Source organism: Zonotrichia albicollis, unplaced genomic scaffold (assembly GCF_047830755.1).
Source record: "Zonotrichia albicollis isolate bZonAlb1 unplaced genomic scaffold, bZonAlb1.hap1 Scaffold_83, whole genome shotgun sequence".
NCBI lineage: Eukaryota > Metazoa > Chordata > Aves > Passeriformes > Passerellidae > Zonotrichia > Zonotrichia albicollis.
In genome coordinates, this window is record NW_027428460.1 from 4,410,711 (window position 1) to 4,426,332 (window position 15,622).

Consider the following 15,622-nt stretch of genomic DNA (forward strand, 5'->3'; position numbering starts at 1 on the left):
CCACAGACCGCAAAGTGGCCCCTTTTATCTGTCTTTGAAAATGATTAAAAAGATAACAAAAGGATTTAAAATAGGACTGATTAGTGTTATGTTTGCCCAATTATCCCATCAAAAAAAACCAAACAATATTTAAGGTAGCAACAATTTTAATTGAATAGTTTAGAAAATATATAAATAAGGGATAATTTGGTTCAAATAATAGCACATAAGCAAAAACAACCGCGGGGTACAGAGGGCAGGGTTCAATGACCCTTGCCACTTCACGTACAAGCTTGCCAAGTGAAAGTTGCCAGTACAATGTAAGCCAAGACTAACATATCACTGCATCTACATATCAAAGCAATAAGTCCTTTATAATTAGCATTTTCTTGGACCCAACCAGGTTCTTGGTCATTTTTAGCAACTGTATCTTCAGCTTCTTTCCTGTGGTCCTTAAGAACTTTTGCTGGGAAGGGGGGGTGGGTGGAGCCCCTCCTTTCCCTCTCTTCTTTGGCATTACAACTTTTAACTATTAACTATTTTATTATTCTCAAATATTAATTACTGTATCAATATTGATTACTGTTTCAATTTTTATCAGCATGAATCATACCTATTTACCACAATCAGAAGGCTGGATTTATTGATATATGATATATAATACATTATTACTATACTAAATAGAATAAAGAGAGAAGTTGCAGAGCCTTGCTAAGCTAAGAATAGAATAGAAAGAATCTATAACAAAGTCCTGTGTCCAGGGACTCTGTCCCCAGCTTGCTCCTGTGATTGGCCCTTAACTATAAACATGGAACATGAACCAATCACAGGTGCATCCTATTGCATTCCGCAGCAGCTGATAACAATTGTTTACATTCTTCTTCTGGGGCCTTTGCTTCCCAGAAGATGCACAAATCCCAAAGAAAAGATTTCTGTGAAAAAATGTGTGCGACAATCCCCCCCTGCGCCTGAGAGCTCAGAAACACCGCTTCCTGCGGCTGCGCCTGTCTTGTTAGGAGACGCCCTCGGCGAAAGCAGCGACTCGGCACCACCCCCCCGTCCGTCCTGCCGCCTCCGCCAGCCCCCTCTCCTGCCTCGCCACCTCCGCAGCTGATTCCGGAGCCAGCAGAAGACGCTGCCAACCCTGTGTCATTCCTGCCAGCCTCTCCTGCAGAGGCAGAGCAGCCTGCGGTCCCGCCGCTCCCGGCAGCAGCTGCCGCGGCAGCTCCTGCACCCTGCGACATCTCCCCCCTGAGTTTTCCGGGTTGTCCCGAGGCTGCCCCTGCGGGTTAAGCTGGGACAGGGGTAGAGGGCGTCAGTCTCTCCTTCCATGGAGCAGGTATGGCCCGACAGCTGGGGGCGAAGGCAGCCCATCTGCCGGCGTTCAAAATCAGCGTTCTCGGCGGGTTGGGGGCTGTTTGGTCAGTTGCTGCCCCTTGGAGGTTGCCGTCTCTGCTGCCCCTTGCACGCCCCAGCGACGAGGGGCAGGTGGGTCCCAAAAGTTCTGCCTTTGGTCCCCAGCCCGGAGGGTGTGGGGGTGATGCCGTGAGGCAGATGGGGGACACACCTGTTGCATTTGCATTGCAGAGGCAGAGGGCACAGCTGGAAGAGATCATGACTTGTTTGCTGTGGGGAAGAAACATTCCTAGACCCAAGATGAGGATTCTTGGGGCTTCTTCTATTTCCTCACTGCTGGCATGCCTTGGTGATTTAGGGGAAAAGAAGCGTCTCACCACCTGTTCTGCCATTGTACTGGCAGCAGGGTGCAGGCCTGTGGCAAGGCAGAGCCTGCCTCGTGGGTTGGACCCGGGCTGGTGGGCTCAGGTCCCAGGGCCAGGGCCACCGCCCAGCCTCCTGATGGGTTTAGGGGTTCTGCTTCCCCCTACCGGTCCTGGCCCACCTTTTTGTGGGCCAGATCTGGGGTTTTGTTTTGCGGAGGAAAGAAGAAACCTCACAACTTCGTTAAAGTTGTAAAGCTTGGTATGCTTATTACAGCACAGGGCGCATGAGGAGATTGCTCTCCTCAAAAGGCATGCGCACCTCTGAGGATTTCAGGTCTCCTTTTATCTCCCCTTCCAAATACATATGCATACAGTTTCACAATAGGTTCATACGTATTCATTCCGCATGACATTTATCGCCAGTTCCCCTTTATCAAAAGAATTGCTAGGTCAGGGCAGATTGACCTTGTGGTCGTTTCTGGTTTTTTTTTTTTTTTCTGTCTCTTCACTATCTCTGCTCTGCAGCTTTTCCCTTCAGCTTTGGCCTTATAGACTTTTCACCTCTCTTAGACACTTCACCTAATTCAAAATGGATTTTTACTCTGTCTCATTCCCCCCTTTCCTAGGAAATAAGTAAATTCTTTTACTTAATGCAAACCCTTATGACAACAAGTGTCCCTTAATGCTTTACCATGTACGTTTGACAAAGAGGTTAATACAGCCATTCGTTGTAGTATTCTCCAGTTCCAAATTAACAATATAATAGATGATCCTAAGCTTATTCCAACTAATATTAACAAACCTACAATGGGATGACACAACTTATTAAAGATTCCATTTGCAGTTGGTGACCACCCAAAGATCACATCCCACCAGTGATGATCCACATTTTGTTTTATTCTTTGTGGAACTCTTGTTATTTCTTTTGTATCATGTTGGACAGTAATTAAGGTTTTCTTTCCACTTTCTTGGATTTCCTTCAAGATCTCCCGTAGGTCTTGGTGTTTAAGTAATTGTTTTACTAATGTAAGGTTCATCTCAATAGGGGTAGGTGATAGTCTGTGACACATTGTGTAATTGGTTTTAATCAGCTGGTGGGATGTCACTAGTGCCGAGTACAAAAAAATCACACCCCATAATCTTAACAGAATTACAAATACAGAAATAAAAATGATTTCTACTAGACAGAATAACATCATTGCTATCATTTTTTACAGGAAGTTCTCAGGCATACACACCCTTTTCCAGTATATACGAGCACAGTTTTCTGGTCAGTGACTGGATACATTTCAAAGCGGCAAATACTCAGTGTCTAGACACACATCTTGGGCATTAATAGTATTGCTTTCACAAATGAATCCCATCTGTTCTCTAGTAATGCAGGATTCTAAGTTTACTGTCTGCCACTTTTCATTCATCTTTCGTGCCCACACTCTGTGTTCTAAAGGGTAGAGTATTGTTTTTTCATGGTTTAATCCTAGGGCAATGATGGGATGGATAACATAAACAGTGGCATTATGTATGGTAAGCACAAAGGCAGTGGCTACATTAGAAACAGGATCATAGGTGAAGTTCATCATAGTCCACCAGGATTGAAACTTCCTTTCAAAATCTGTTCCATTATCCCACACAATTTTCCGAATTTCAGCTGGAAAATTACCTTCACCCTCTTCCCATATGATCAGAGCTGCTGTTGTCTGCATCCATAACCGTGCTTGTATACAACTAAATGCTAAAGACACATTATCTAGAACTGTACTAAGTGCTTCTACTATTAACATGTGGTCTTGGTCCCCGGCCGCTTCCCACTTTGGCAGTACTTTTGAAATCTGCCACTGGCTAGTTCCTAATGCCAATAAAGATGACTGTAAAGGCTGCTTCAATTTTGTTAGGCTACCTGCTGCAGTGGCCAGTTATTCATCAGTATTTCTGAATCAATTCCATTTAAAACTCCTAATCCTGTCCCTAATATGCCAGTTAGATCCTTTCTTATTCTGCTCCTGAGATATGCCTGTCTTTGTAACCATGTTGTCCAGCCTTCAAAGGATGTTTTTAGGAAGGAGGAGCAGGCTGGTTGGATTTTTGAGATGTTAATTTGCATCATCAACTCCACACGTTTGAGAGACCTTCTGGATTGAATAATAGTTGTTGTTCACCCACATTCCTCACTACGTAGGGGCCTATTTCATGCACCTCAGGTTCAAGTTTGGGTTGAGTCTGAACTATTTGAGTCTTAGTATGGGCTGTATAAGGTCCTGCTGTTGTAAAAAGTGCAGTGTCTTGAATTTAAATGAAAGTCCGATAGCATCCTGAGCCCAAAGGCAAGTCACTTCTACAGGCCGTATTAAGGTGAAATTACACCAACAGTCTGATTCACTTAGGCTATCACAAACTTCCTGGTGTTCGTATACACCAGGAGAGGTTGAGACACTAATTTCATCTGGTCTCTCATAAGCCGTCCCATTTATCATCCAGCACCCTACCTTGATTTCTTCTCCTCTGATCCCTTGAAGTGTTCACAGTTCCTGTCCCTGCCATTCCTGCTCCTCATATACCTGATCCCCGTGAATTACTACTACAGTGGATAGGTTTAAATCCTTTATCTCAGAAGGTTTTCCCATGGATCCAGTATACTGATTAAACCCCTGGGACCAAGGCCATTCAGACTTGCTTTGGATAGTGGTACTCTCTAGTTCTAAAACTTCAGTTATGATTACATACAAAACAATTCTACAAACTAAAGTATGAGCTACTCCTGACCGCAATATACTCATTTTGCCCGAGTAAGTTTTAGTCTCGGTTCATTGTCTCCTGGCATCACTCTTCAAGGGGCTTCTGGGCCTTCTTCTCCCGAAAGTGATGAATCCAGACGTTCTGCTCCTTGATTTTGATTGCAGTGAAGGTGGTGAGAAGCACTTGGAACGGTCCCTCCCACTGTGGTTCCAAGGTCTTTTCTGTAAGAGACTTAACATATACATAATCTCCAAGCTGTATGTTATGTACTGGCCCATCTAACTCCGAGCTCCGAGTTCCAGCCACACGTTTCTCAGTTTCTCTGAGCTGTTTGTTTAAGGCCACCATGTAGGTGGCTAGTGTTACGTCTCCAATGTGGGTGGACATTCCCTTTTGTATTCTATATGGTCTTCCATAGAGTATTTCAAAAGGGCTCAGCTTTTCTTTAGCTCAAGGTTTAGTTCGAATTTGCAATAGTGTCAGTGGAAGAGCTTGGGGCCAGGGTAGATTAACTTCTTGCTCCAGTCTTACAATTTGCTGCTTAATCAAATGATTCATTTTCTCTACCTGGCTGCTTGATTGGGGCGGTATGGAGTGTCAAGTTCCTAATGTATGACCAGGTGGCTACTAATCTGTTGCACTGCTTTGGAAATGAAATATGATTCTTTATCTGAGGATATCGTGGCTGGAACTCTGAAGCGTGGTAATATTTCTTGTAATAATACTCTGGTCAGCTCTTGAGATTTGACAGTTCTAGTGGGGAATGTTTCTGGCCACCCTGAAAATGTATCTATCAATACCATTAAATACTGATACCCCCCTTTCCTTGGGAGTTCTGAAAAGTCAATTTGCCACTGCTGTACAGGCCCATGGCCTCTCCCAGTCTGACCGAGTTTCAGCCCAGGGGTATTTTTGGGGTTAGTCTGGAGGCAAGGATCACATTATCAGCTCACCTGAGCGATAGTGGCATATAAATTCCTGACAACAAGAAATTCTTTCAATCAGATGTATGTTCTACAAAGCCTGTGGAAATTACTACTTCAAAGTCAACACTTCATTTCAATGCACTCTGTATCACTGACAGCCTTGGTCATTTTGGGAAAGGGGCCACACTCTATAAAATCTTTTAAGTAGTTAGGCCCTAGTGCGTTTTCTAGTGCTCTTCCTTCACTAGTAACCACAAAAATGGGAAGGGATTACTAGCTCTCTTTCAATGGTAGCCCACCCCTTGTAGTTGTACGTCTCTTTTGATTAGTATTATTGTATTATGGCTTACCTTCGAGGAAAATCTGTACCTCACCCTTTGCTGCTTTCTTTGCCTCTCCATCCGCCAGCTCATTTCTTTCCTCCAATTTTAAGCTCACTCTCTGGTGTGCCTTAATATGCTTTTCCAGGTAGCTGAACTGCTTCCAGCAGCAGGATTGTCTCTTCTTCCCTTGTGAGGTCAGCAGTCCCCTCTCCTTCCAGATGGCTCCATGTGCATGCATGACTCTGAATGCCTTTTGCTGTTTCTAACGCATGGGTTGATGCATTTATCTCAGCCTTCTGTGCAGAGGTACCTGTTGGTAAGGGTCCAGACTCTATTACTTCTCTGCAGGTAGTCACTGTGAACTTTGCAATGTCACTTTCTTGTCAGTGAGCCAGGTCTCTGCATCGTCTGGAGGAGTGTCCTTTAAGTCTTGGCGGCTGGAGTAGGTAGCTTCAATGGTCTCTAGGCAATCATGGTGTACTGCTTCTCCTTGATTCCACTGAGAAAAGAAGCTGGGTTGACAGTATTATACACCACTATCTTTACATCATCTTGCTCTACCATGATGGCCTGGTATTTCAGAAACCTCTCTGGTGAAAAGCCAGTGGCCACCCTTTACTTCCAGTACTGCAGACACTGTGTGGGAAACTAGCACAGTCATTTTTGTCCTAGGGTAGACTTGGGTGCTTCTTGAATATTCAGCACGACTGCTGCTACAGCTCTGAGGCAACCTGGCCATCCTTTGGCTGTTGCATCTAGTCGCTTAGAGAAGTAAGCAACTGCCCTCTGGTATGGATCCAAGTCTTGAGCCGATATTCCCAGGGCAATTCCTTCCCTGGAAAAATAGAAAGAATGCTTTACTTACATCTGGAAGTTTCAAAGCTGGAGCTGACATGAAGGCACTCTCTAGCTGGTGAAAGGCCCGTGTGGCGTCTCTTGTCCACTGGAGATCTCAGTTCTCATTGGCCATAAGAGCATAGAGGGGTCTGGCAAACAGTACCCTGCCATGCCTAAGAAGGTTCGGAGTTCTTTCGTTGTCTGGGGTTCAGGGTTTGGCATAGGGCTTCGCCTTCCCTGTCTTAAAGTCTGCTGCTCCGCATTCACTTCTCACCCCAGGTAGATTACCTTCTGTTTCACTACCTGTGCCTTTTCTTTGAGACTCTGCATCCTTGGAGCCCTTGGAAATTCCAAAGGCTTACCGTCCAGGCTTCTCTTGCTTCCCTCGTCTGAGTGGCTACTAGAAGATCGTCCATGTACTGCAACAGCCTCCTTTCCTCTTGTGGAGCTTCCTGGGACTCTGGGTCTTTGCAAGTTGTTCTCCAATCGGAGTGGGGAATTTTTGAAGCCTTCAGGCACATGGACTATGTGAGCTGTGTTTGAATGCAAAAATTTTCTGTCTGGCTTCGTGGATAGGGAGGCAGCGGAAGAAAATCACCACACAAAATCACTGGGAAAGGGCATATTTCTCAAAGTGCTCACTTTTCTCTACACAACACAGCATACCATAATTCGGCATTTACTCACATCAATTTTCCTGGACACAATCAAAATAACAGCACACAGTCTAGAGATCAAGTACAAACATCTAAGGCAAAGGAACTCTCTGAGCTCATACTCACAGTTAAAATGTACCAAATCTACACAAATCACTACATTTAAACACGATAAATACCATCACTGACATTCCTCCACTTGCTTCTCCGCAGGGCACTTCTCTCCCTGCCCCCACAGCCTGCTGCAGCCAGCGCCTCTGGCCTCACTCGGCTGCTTCACACAGGGGAGTACTGACCCCCCCGCACTGTCGGGCACTGTAGATTTACTCTCTTTTATACACCATACACTTATCACTTGCACGATCTCAAACACAGTGCACTGACCACACACATTAACCATACAGCAACACAGTGTCCGGACATCACACACACACACAAACAAAACACACACAGGCTCACCAGTTCTGCTCTATCAGAACTACGAATCCCCAACACACACATACATGGGTTCACCTGGCTCACCCCCAGAGCCGCTAGCGGTGTGCCCTATCAGAACGACAAACCCCATCTCTAATACAGCTGCTCTATCAGCTGAACCCAGATGTCTCTGGGTGGTTTACTCCCTTGCTCTCTTTCCTCTCCCCCCGGGGGCCCCTCAGTACATACCGTATCTTCTTCCGCAGCCAGCAGGTCGTTGTCTGTCCTCGCAGGTGGCAAGTTAAGACAAGCGGAGCCCCACCAGGAAAAAAAATCCTGGGGCGCGCCTTGGAGGTCCGTCTATCCCCCCTGCCCCCGCGGGGACAGAGAACTCCTGCCTGGCTCACCATAATGTTTTGCAGAGAAAAGAAGAAACCTCACAACTTTATAAAAGTTGTAAAGCTCGGTATGTTTATTTACAGTGCCGGACACATACGGAGAAAATTCTCCTCAAAAGGCATGCGTACCCCTGAAAATTTCAGACCTCCTTTTATCCCCCTTCCAAATGCATATGCATACAGTTTCACAATAAGTTCATACATATTCATCCTGCATGACACTTAGCACCAGTTCTTTATCACAGGACTTTCTAGGTCGGGGCAAATTGACCTCGTGGTCTTTTCTGTTTTTCTTTCTCTGTCTCCTTGCTGTCTCAGCATACGAGTTTTTCCTTCAGCTTTGGCCTCACAGACTTTTCACCGTTGTTAGACACTTCACCTAATTCAGGATGGATCCCTACTCTGTCTGACCACCCCCACAACTACAAGTCACGCCCCCACTTTAAATCATTCCACCTCCTCTCTGGGCCATGCCTCCAACAGGCCAGCCTGGAAGTTCATCATCCTAGATCAAGGCCCTTCCTCCCCAACACCTGACAAAATCGCAGTGCCCTTTGCCTCGCCCTCCCGCAAGAATATAACCCCCATGGTCAAAGATACTAAGCCCAACTGCCACACTATTTCTAATCCAAATTTTTCTGTTCTAAGTTATTCTTCCTCCCCAGAAGACAGTTTGGATTCCCCAGAGCCACCTCACCCCTCTACCCTGGAAGATCCCTGGGAAAGGAAGAAGACTGACAAATAGTCTCGAAACTCCTCATTGCCCTCGGATGTTATTAAAGAAGGGGGCAGAATCCCAGGTATCAGCCATTGGTTTATGGGGAAATAAGGATCTGTGTAGGGCAGCTAAAGACCAGAGGAAGGACTCACCCTGTTTTAATGGCCTAATGAGGGCCATGTTTACAGCACATGTCTTAACCTCTACGATTTATGGTATTTTATGGCCATTGTTGTCACCTACAGAATACACCCTGTGGGATGGGGGATGGAAGTGTTTACTAAATCAAATAGCAGACTATGCTAATAATGAGGCAAGGGCGGTATTGACAATCAACCGTCTAGCTGGAGAAGGACAACACAGCCTACCAGATGATCAAGCAGCAGGTATCCCCAGAAAAGTATTGGATGATATCAAAGAGATGGCTTTGAAAGCTTTTATCCAGGTATTGAATGGCAGCACACCCAGTTTGGACTACCTTGGGTGGCTGCAGATAAAGCTTTAGGACAATTAGACCATCTTGGGTGCCTGTTAGGTAAGCAAACCAATGCTACCTCCCTGACATTGAGTGGCCTGCTCTCACAGAGACATAGAGACCATCAGACATGCCACCTTGCAGAACAGCGATAGAATTTTTACTCTGGGCACATGGGCATGGCTGCATAGACTCTGAGGGATGTGTTGCATGAACCTCTCCAGCCACAGCGAGTCAATCCAGAAGAGCATTCAGGTACTGAAGGAAGGGTTCAAGAAGCTTCAAGTGGAAAACAAAGACTAGGTCAAAAATCTCTTCCAATCCAAAAGACTAAAGGGTTGGATGATGTCTAGCTAAAACAGAACTATTCATTCTCTTAGTGGTTGTTATTGTATTGTTAATTCTCCCATGTTTGTTTCAATGCTTTTAGAAGGTCTTACAAAATTCTTTCAGTTCCATCTGTGTTGTAAAACAGAACGAGGGAAGACACCCAACACAGGCTCCCCATGGACTCCTTGGAGGAGAGAACTGGAAGCCAGGATGGCACAAAATCCTCTCAGAGGCTCAGTATGGGAAAGAAAATGTAAAAATACCCAAAAGTATTCTTAAATCCATAAAGTACCTTAAAAACCTGGAGTATCTCAAGGCATTAATGAGCCCCACTGGGTGTCAGTACAAAGCTCTCCAGGGACTCATTAAAGCAGATAATTGGGGTCATGATTGTACAAATCTTTCACTTAGTCTGTATCAAAAGGGAAACACCAAGTACCTTAAAATAACTGAAGTACCTTGAAGCAATTATGAGCCCCACTGAGTGTTGTTGCTGACAAAGCCTCTCCAGGGACTAATTACACCAGATAATTGGAGGCCATGATTGCACAAACCTCTCAGAGACTCCAAGGCAAAAGCAAAACCCAAAGTCCTTTGAAAAACCTGAAGTCCCTGCAGGGAGCATTCAGGAGCCCCTGGGCCATTCCCAAGCAAGGCTTCCCAGGGACTCCTTCCAGCAGATCCTTGAGGCCACTGGGATGTGGGCTAGGGGGGGGATGCTGAGGGCAGGACAACGAGCTGACAGTGCCCAGCCTGGCTGGGGCTGTGCCAGGAGGCCCCAGGGCCTCAGGACTGTCCGGGCTATCTCGGCTGTTTGAGGGGCCTGAAAAGGCCCGGAGGTGACCTTGGGGCAGCCCGCGTGTCGAAGGACGAGAAGAGGCTTCAGTTCTTCTTTCTGGTTTTATGTTTATTAATTGTTTATCTAAAAGATGTTCTTTCAGCCGAACAAAGATCCGCACAGCAGTCAGCCATGGGCACACTGTCTCCTGCCCTCCGGGCAGCCACGTATCTTTATACCCATTGTGACGTATACAATATTTATCATTTTTCCCCAATACCATCTATTCTTATAACTCGGTGTACTCTTAGTAATAACCAATAGAAAGGTGCCACCGTGGCCAAAGAAGATGGAGGAGAGGAGGAAGAAGAAGGAGGGCAGGACACACCCCAATTCCTCCATCTTACTCCTCCAAACCCCCCTGTACACAAATCTTAAACCTTGTGTCTCACTCTCTAATTAACTAATCCCTTCACCATTCACCCTGTGAAGCCCTCATCCTTGTCGTCTCCTGTGCAGGGTTAAAGTCCAGCCACCAGACACTTCTGGCAACATTCCAGGACTCCCGAGCCCCCCAAGCTGGTCTCGGAGGCTCAGCATCTCAGGACTGAGATCTTGAGATCCGACACAGGACAAGGTGTCTCCTCACAGCCCTTGGTGGCACAGACCCTGCTGTGCCCCAGGACACCAAGACTTGGCTTCTCTTTGTCCCCACCTGTCATCACTGCCTCCAGTTCTCTGCTCTGCCTGGGGCCTGGGGACACTTTCTCTCTTGTGTCCCTCAGTGGGACCCAGTAAAAGTGCAAGAAACTTTGAAGTTGGATTCTGCCTTGGAGTTCTGGAGAGGTTTCTTCAGCTCCCTCTCAGGGACTGATGTTCAGGGCCTGAGCACAAAGCCCCAGAGGCTCATTAAAGTCCTTGTGCTGTGTCTGTGCTGCTGAGCTGGGCTGGGTTCCTGGCACAGAGGCAGTTCCTGGTAACCAAGAAGAGCTTCAAAAGCACATTTCTCTTGATGAGCAGCTCTTCTGCCAGACCAGCAGGGCTGGGGCACTGCCTGCAGCCACCCCGGGCACAGCACAGAGGCACAGAGAGCTTCAATCAGTCAGGGCTGGGAAGGAGCTGAGAAGTGCCCGGGGCAGAATCACTGCCAGCCCTTGGCACAGGAACCTCTGGCTGCAGGCAATGCAGCTGCAGCTCCTGGAGTGATCGCCTGAAGCTGGAACATCTCAATGCCTACAGGCTCTGTGAGTACAACTCTGAATATTTCTGGTGTGGGGGAAGTGAAATGCTGGGGAAGCTCTGACATACTGAGGGGCTCTGATCAGTCATGGAATATTTACAAGGCAAGGATTTTGATAAAAAATAAGATATTTCCTAAGACTTTGTATTCAGTTTTCTAGCAGTGGAAAATGTCAGGAAGGGAGGGTTAAATATTAAAGGTAGTATGAATTATTAGTTAGTCTTTTGTCAAGTGCCTGAGACATCTGAACTGTTCCTCTTAGTGATCAATAGGTTCACAGGAGATCCCTGATGTGCTTGCAGCCACTCTGCCCATGGACAGCACCAGCATCACCTTTGCTGGACCAATCAGGCTCAGTCTGAGCTGTCCTTTCTCCAAGCTGCAAACAGAACCTGCCCCAGTCAGTGCCCTGCAAACCGGCAGGGTTCTGTCAGGCCAAGGAGAGGGCACAGAGATTTTGGGTCTGTGAGTGCTGACACAGAGAGATCAGGCACAGGGAAACACCTGCAGGAGGAAAATCTGCAGGAAGCAGAGAGAATATCAGGCAATGAGAGAAAACAAACCCCAGCAATGCTGTGGCAGGGAGAGTTTAGAGATGTGCACAGGATCCCCTCCAATGCAGCCCCTCCCTCTGAACAAGCCCCCTCCCTCCTGTGCCCCAGCCCAGCCTCTGCCCTCAGGGCCAGGGCTCCAGGGTGTGCTGCCCCTCCTGTGCAGGCAGAGCTGCAGCAGAGCCGTGGGGCAACTCTGCAGCCCCACGCCCAGTTCCCTCTGCAGAGCACAGGGCTGGGAGCAGCTGCCCGGCACTGGGGGCTCTGGCAGGGGGCACAGCTGGCTCAGGGTGACGCTGTCCCCAGTGCCCAGCTTTGGGCAGTGCTGTCAGTGCAGGCAGGGAAGGAGCTGCATCTCCCTCAATCCAGTGCCATCAGAAGGACCCTGAAGTCTCCCTGAGATTTCAGCCCAAGCTGGGCGCTTCTGTCCAGGGTTCAAACCTGTCCTATAGCATCTCTGAGTTATAAGATTGCTGGGGAAAGGCAGAGGTGTTGTGACACTGGAAGTGCTGCTGGGTTGGTGAAATGAGCAATGTGAGTTTTTGGCTACAAATGTGGAGCTGGGCTGTGATGGATCCATCTGCTCTCAGCAGTACCTGAGGAGCTTTAAGGAAAACATGGGAGCTTGAACATCCTCCGTTTGAGAACAGTGAAAGCCCAAACAACCGCCAAACAGAATGAAGTGAGGGATCATCTCCCCTCAGACTCCACTTTGCATCACAGATTTTCTCTGTTCTCCCTGAGTGCACCAAAAATGCTTTCTGATATGAAGGAGGGTTTCTGATATGCAGGAGCAGCAGTAGAGATATGGGAGAGCTTATATAGAAAACCTCCAAACTCAAAAAAACTAAAGTCCACGTCTGTGTATTACAGAGGAGGGTGTATGGGAATTGGCTTTGATTTTGGATACAGGTAAATTCTCCAACTCTTCACTGTCTTTTTCTCCATGAACAGGTCCCCATGTGCAGCCACAGCAAATGTCCAACAGCAGCTCCATCAGGCACTTCCTCCTGCTGGCACTGGCAGACACGCGGCAGCTGCAGCTCCTACACTTCTGCCTCTTGCTGGGCATCTCCCTGGCTGCCCTCCTGGGCAACGGCCTCATCATCAGCGCCGTAGCCTGTGGCCACCACCTGCACACGCCCATGTTCTTCTTCCTGCTCAACCTGGCCCTCAGCGACCTGGGCTCCATCTGCACCACTGTCCCCAAAGCCATGCACAATTCCCTCTGGGACACCAGGAACATCTCCTACTCAGCATGTGCTGCTCAGCTCTTTTTCTTTATGTTTTTCTTCTCAGCAGAGTATTTCCTCCTGACCATCATGAGCTACGACCGCTACGTGTCCATCTGCAAACCCCTGCACTACGGGACCCTCCTGGGCAGCAGAGCTTGTGCCCACATGGCAGCAGCTGCCTGGGCCAGTGCCTTTCTCTATTCACTGCTGCACATGGCCAATACATTTTCCCTGCCTCTGTGCCATGGCAATGCCCTGGGCCAGTTCTTCTGTGAAATCCCACAGATCCTCAAACTTTCCTGCTCAAATTCCTACATTAGGGAACTTGGTCCTCTTATAAGTAGTGCTTTTCTGTTTTTTGCTTGTTTTGTGTTTGTTGTTTTCTCCTATGTGCAGATCTTCAGGGCTGTGCTGAGGATCTCCTCTGAGCAGGGACGGCACAAAGCCTTTTCCACCTGCCTCCCTCACCTCACTGTGGTCTCTCTGTTCCTCAGCACTGGCACATTTGCCTACTTTAAGTCTCCCTCCATCTCCTCCCCATCCCTGGATCTGGCCCTGTCAGTTCTGTACTCAGTGGTGCCTCCAGCCCTGAACCCCCTCATCTACAGCCTAAGGAACCAGGAGCTCAAGGCTGCAGTGAGGAGACAGATGACCGGATGCATTCAGCAACATTAAACTGCTGGCCCAGTTCTGCAAATCACTTGTAATAAAAATCATGTTTAATACATCTTGTTGGGTTCGTCCTGGAAGTTCTTTTGCTTTGCTTTATTTAATATTGTCAGCAAAGACTTTTAATTCTTAGTACCATTTCTCTATTTTTTTCTCCACCTTTCTCGTGGCAGCAGCCTGTGTCAATGAGGGGCTGCCCTCTTGGTGGCTTTAAAGGCTCTAAAGGATGTCCCAGCTAAGTTTTCTGCAGAGATGCCCTTTTGTTGCCTTCACTGGAGCTGCACCAGCAATGTCTGTCTGCAGAGCTGGGGGCAGACCAGTGCTGGCCCAGCAGCTGTGCCCAGCAGCAGCAGCCCTTGGTGTTGCCAGTGCTGCTGCCGTGGCCCTGCCCCCCTGCCCTGGTGGCCCTGGTGTTGCTGTAGGGCCTGAGTGCTCTCAGGGCCGGGCACAGCCCTGGGGGTGGCAGTGCCGGGGCTGCAGCAGGGACAGGCCATGGGCACTGCTGGGGCAGCGCTGACACCTCAGCCCAGGCCCTGGGGGCTCCAGGCTCCTTGCCCAGGCTCTCTCAAGAACACAGCCAGGCCAATGATCAGAACAGAAAAGCCCCGTGAGCAGCCCCAGGCTGGCCATGGGCAGGCTGGGGGCAAACAGCAGGGCTGGGGCTCTGCAAAGGTCCTGGGGCAGATGGGAAGGAGCAGCAGAGCAGGGGCTGATCCATCCCCAGTGCACTGCACAGCCCAGGGCAGTGTCCCAGAGCGTCCTCATGGGGCTGCCAACAACATCCCCCCTCTGCAGCCCTGGCCTGTCCCCCAGCTCACACAGGTGCCCCATCCTTGCAGGCACAGACACGGCAGCACTGGCTCAGCAGCCCCTGTTTGCATTGCACACAGCAGGGGGAGCACCCCCATGCTGTTGGCGTGGGGACATGAACCTGAGGGAGCACAAATGCCATCAGCCCCTGGGGCCAGCAAGGGCTGGGGGACACCAGGGAAACCACTCAGCTTTGTCCTGGCCTCTGCACTCAGCCAGAAAGTTTGTTCCCATCAGCTGGGAGTTTCCTGGCCCACTGCAGATGCTGTTGCTCAGAGCCAGGGCTGCCTGGCAGCCGCCTCAAAAGTTCCCAGACCATTTCCTCTGCTTCACCTTTGCTTTCTTTACTCTTCCCTGGCACAAATTTCCTCCTATTTCCCACCCCTGTTCCCTCCCCTGCAAACAGCCCATCCCTGTTTACCCTTTCCTCTCTGGCCCCACTTCCTATTGCAGTTCCTGACTTGGCACCATGGGAACGTCCCTTGGGCAGCAGGGCCATCCTACAAGTGCTGCAGGAATTGTCTGCAGGCTCCTGCACTGCCTGTTGCTGCTCCCTTGCCAGAGGCACCCCAGGCCAGGGGGGCACATCTGGGCTGCTGTGTCTGGCTCTGGGGCTCCCTGTTCTGGGCAGTGAGAAGGAGCTGCAGAGGCTCTGCAGGACTGACAGGATGGGCTTTGGGCCTGGCAGGAGAAGCTGAGGGACCTGGGCTGCTGGAGCTTCTGAAGAGGAGACCCAGGGCTCCTCCTGCAACTGCTCCAAGGGTGCTTTCAGAGATTCCCAGAATCAGCAATGTTGGAAAATACCTTGGAGATCATCAAGTCCAAC

The 15,622-nt window shown here is 48.7% G+C and overlaps 2 protein-coding genes across 3 annotated transcripts in view; both read left to right on the forward strand.

Moving 5' to 3' along the window:
- The window catches only part of LOC141728045 (uncharacterized), a 621,306-nt gene that overhangs the window by 571,752 nt on the left and 33,932 nt on the right, over window positions 1-15,622 (forward strand). The window lies entirely within an intron of this gene.
- LOC141728058 (olfactory receptor 14J1-like) lies at window positions 772-14,029 on the forward strand. 2 transcript variants are annotated; one of them, XM_074534362.1, is made up of 2 exons: window positions 772-11,535; window positions 13,037-14,029. In XM_074534362.1, the coding sequence occupies exon 2, from the start codon at window positions 13,060-13,062 to the stop codon at window positions 13,990-13,992; it is 933 nt and encodes a 310-aa protein (XP_074390463.1). In that variant the 5' UTR covers window positions 772-11,535; window positions 13,037-13,059; the 3' UTR covers window positions 13,993-14,029. The 2 variants fall into 2 exon arrangements, with proteins under 2 accessions (XP_074390463.1, XP_074390464.1); XM_074534363.1 differs by having other exon boundaries at window positions 772-1,318; window positions 10,811-14,029.

Excerpts from the sequence above, each read along its gene's own strand:
- LOC141728058 (XM_074534362.1), top strand. The coding sequence starts at position 13,060 with ATGTCCAACAGCAGCTCCATCAGGCACTTCCTCCTGCTGGCACTGGCA.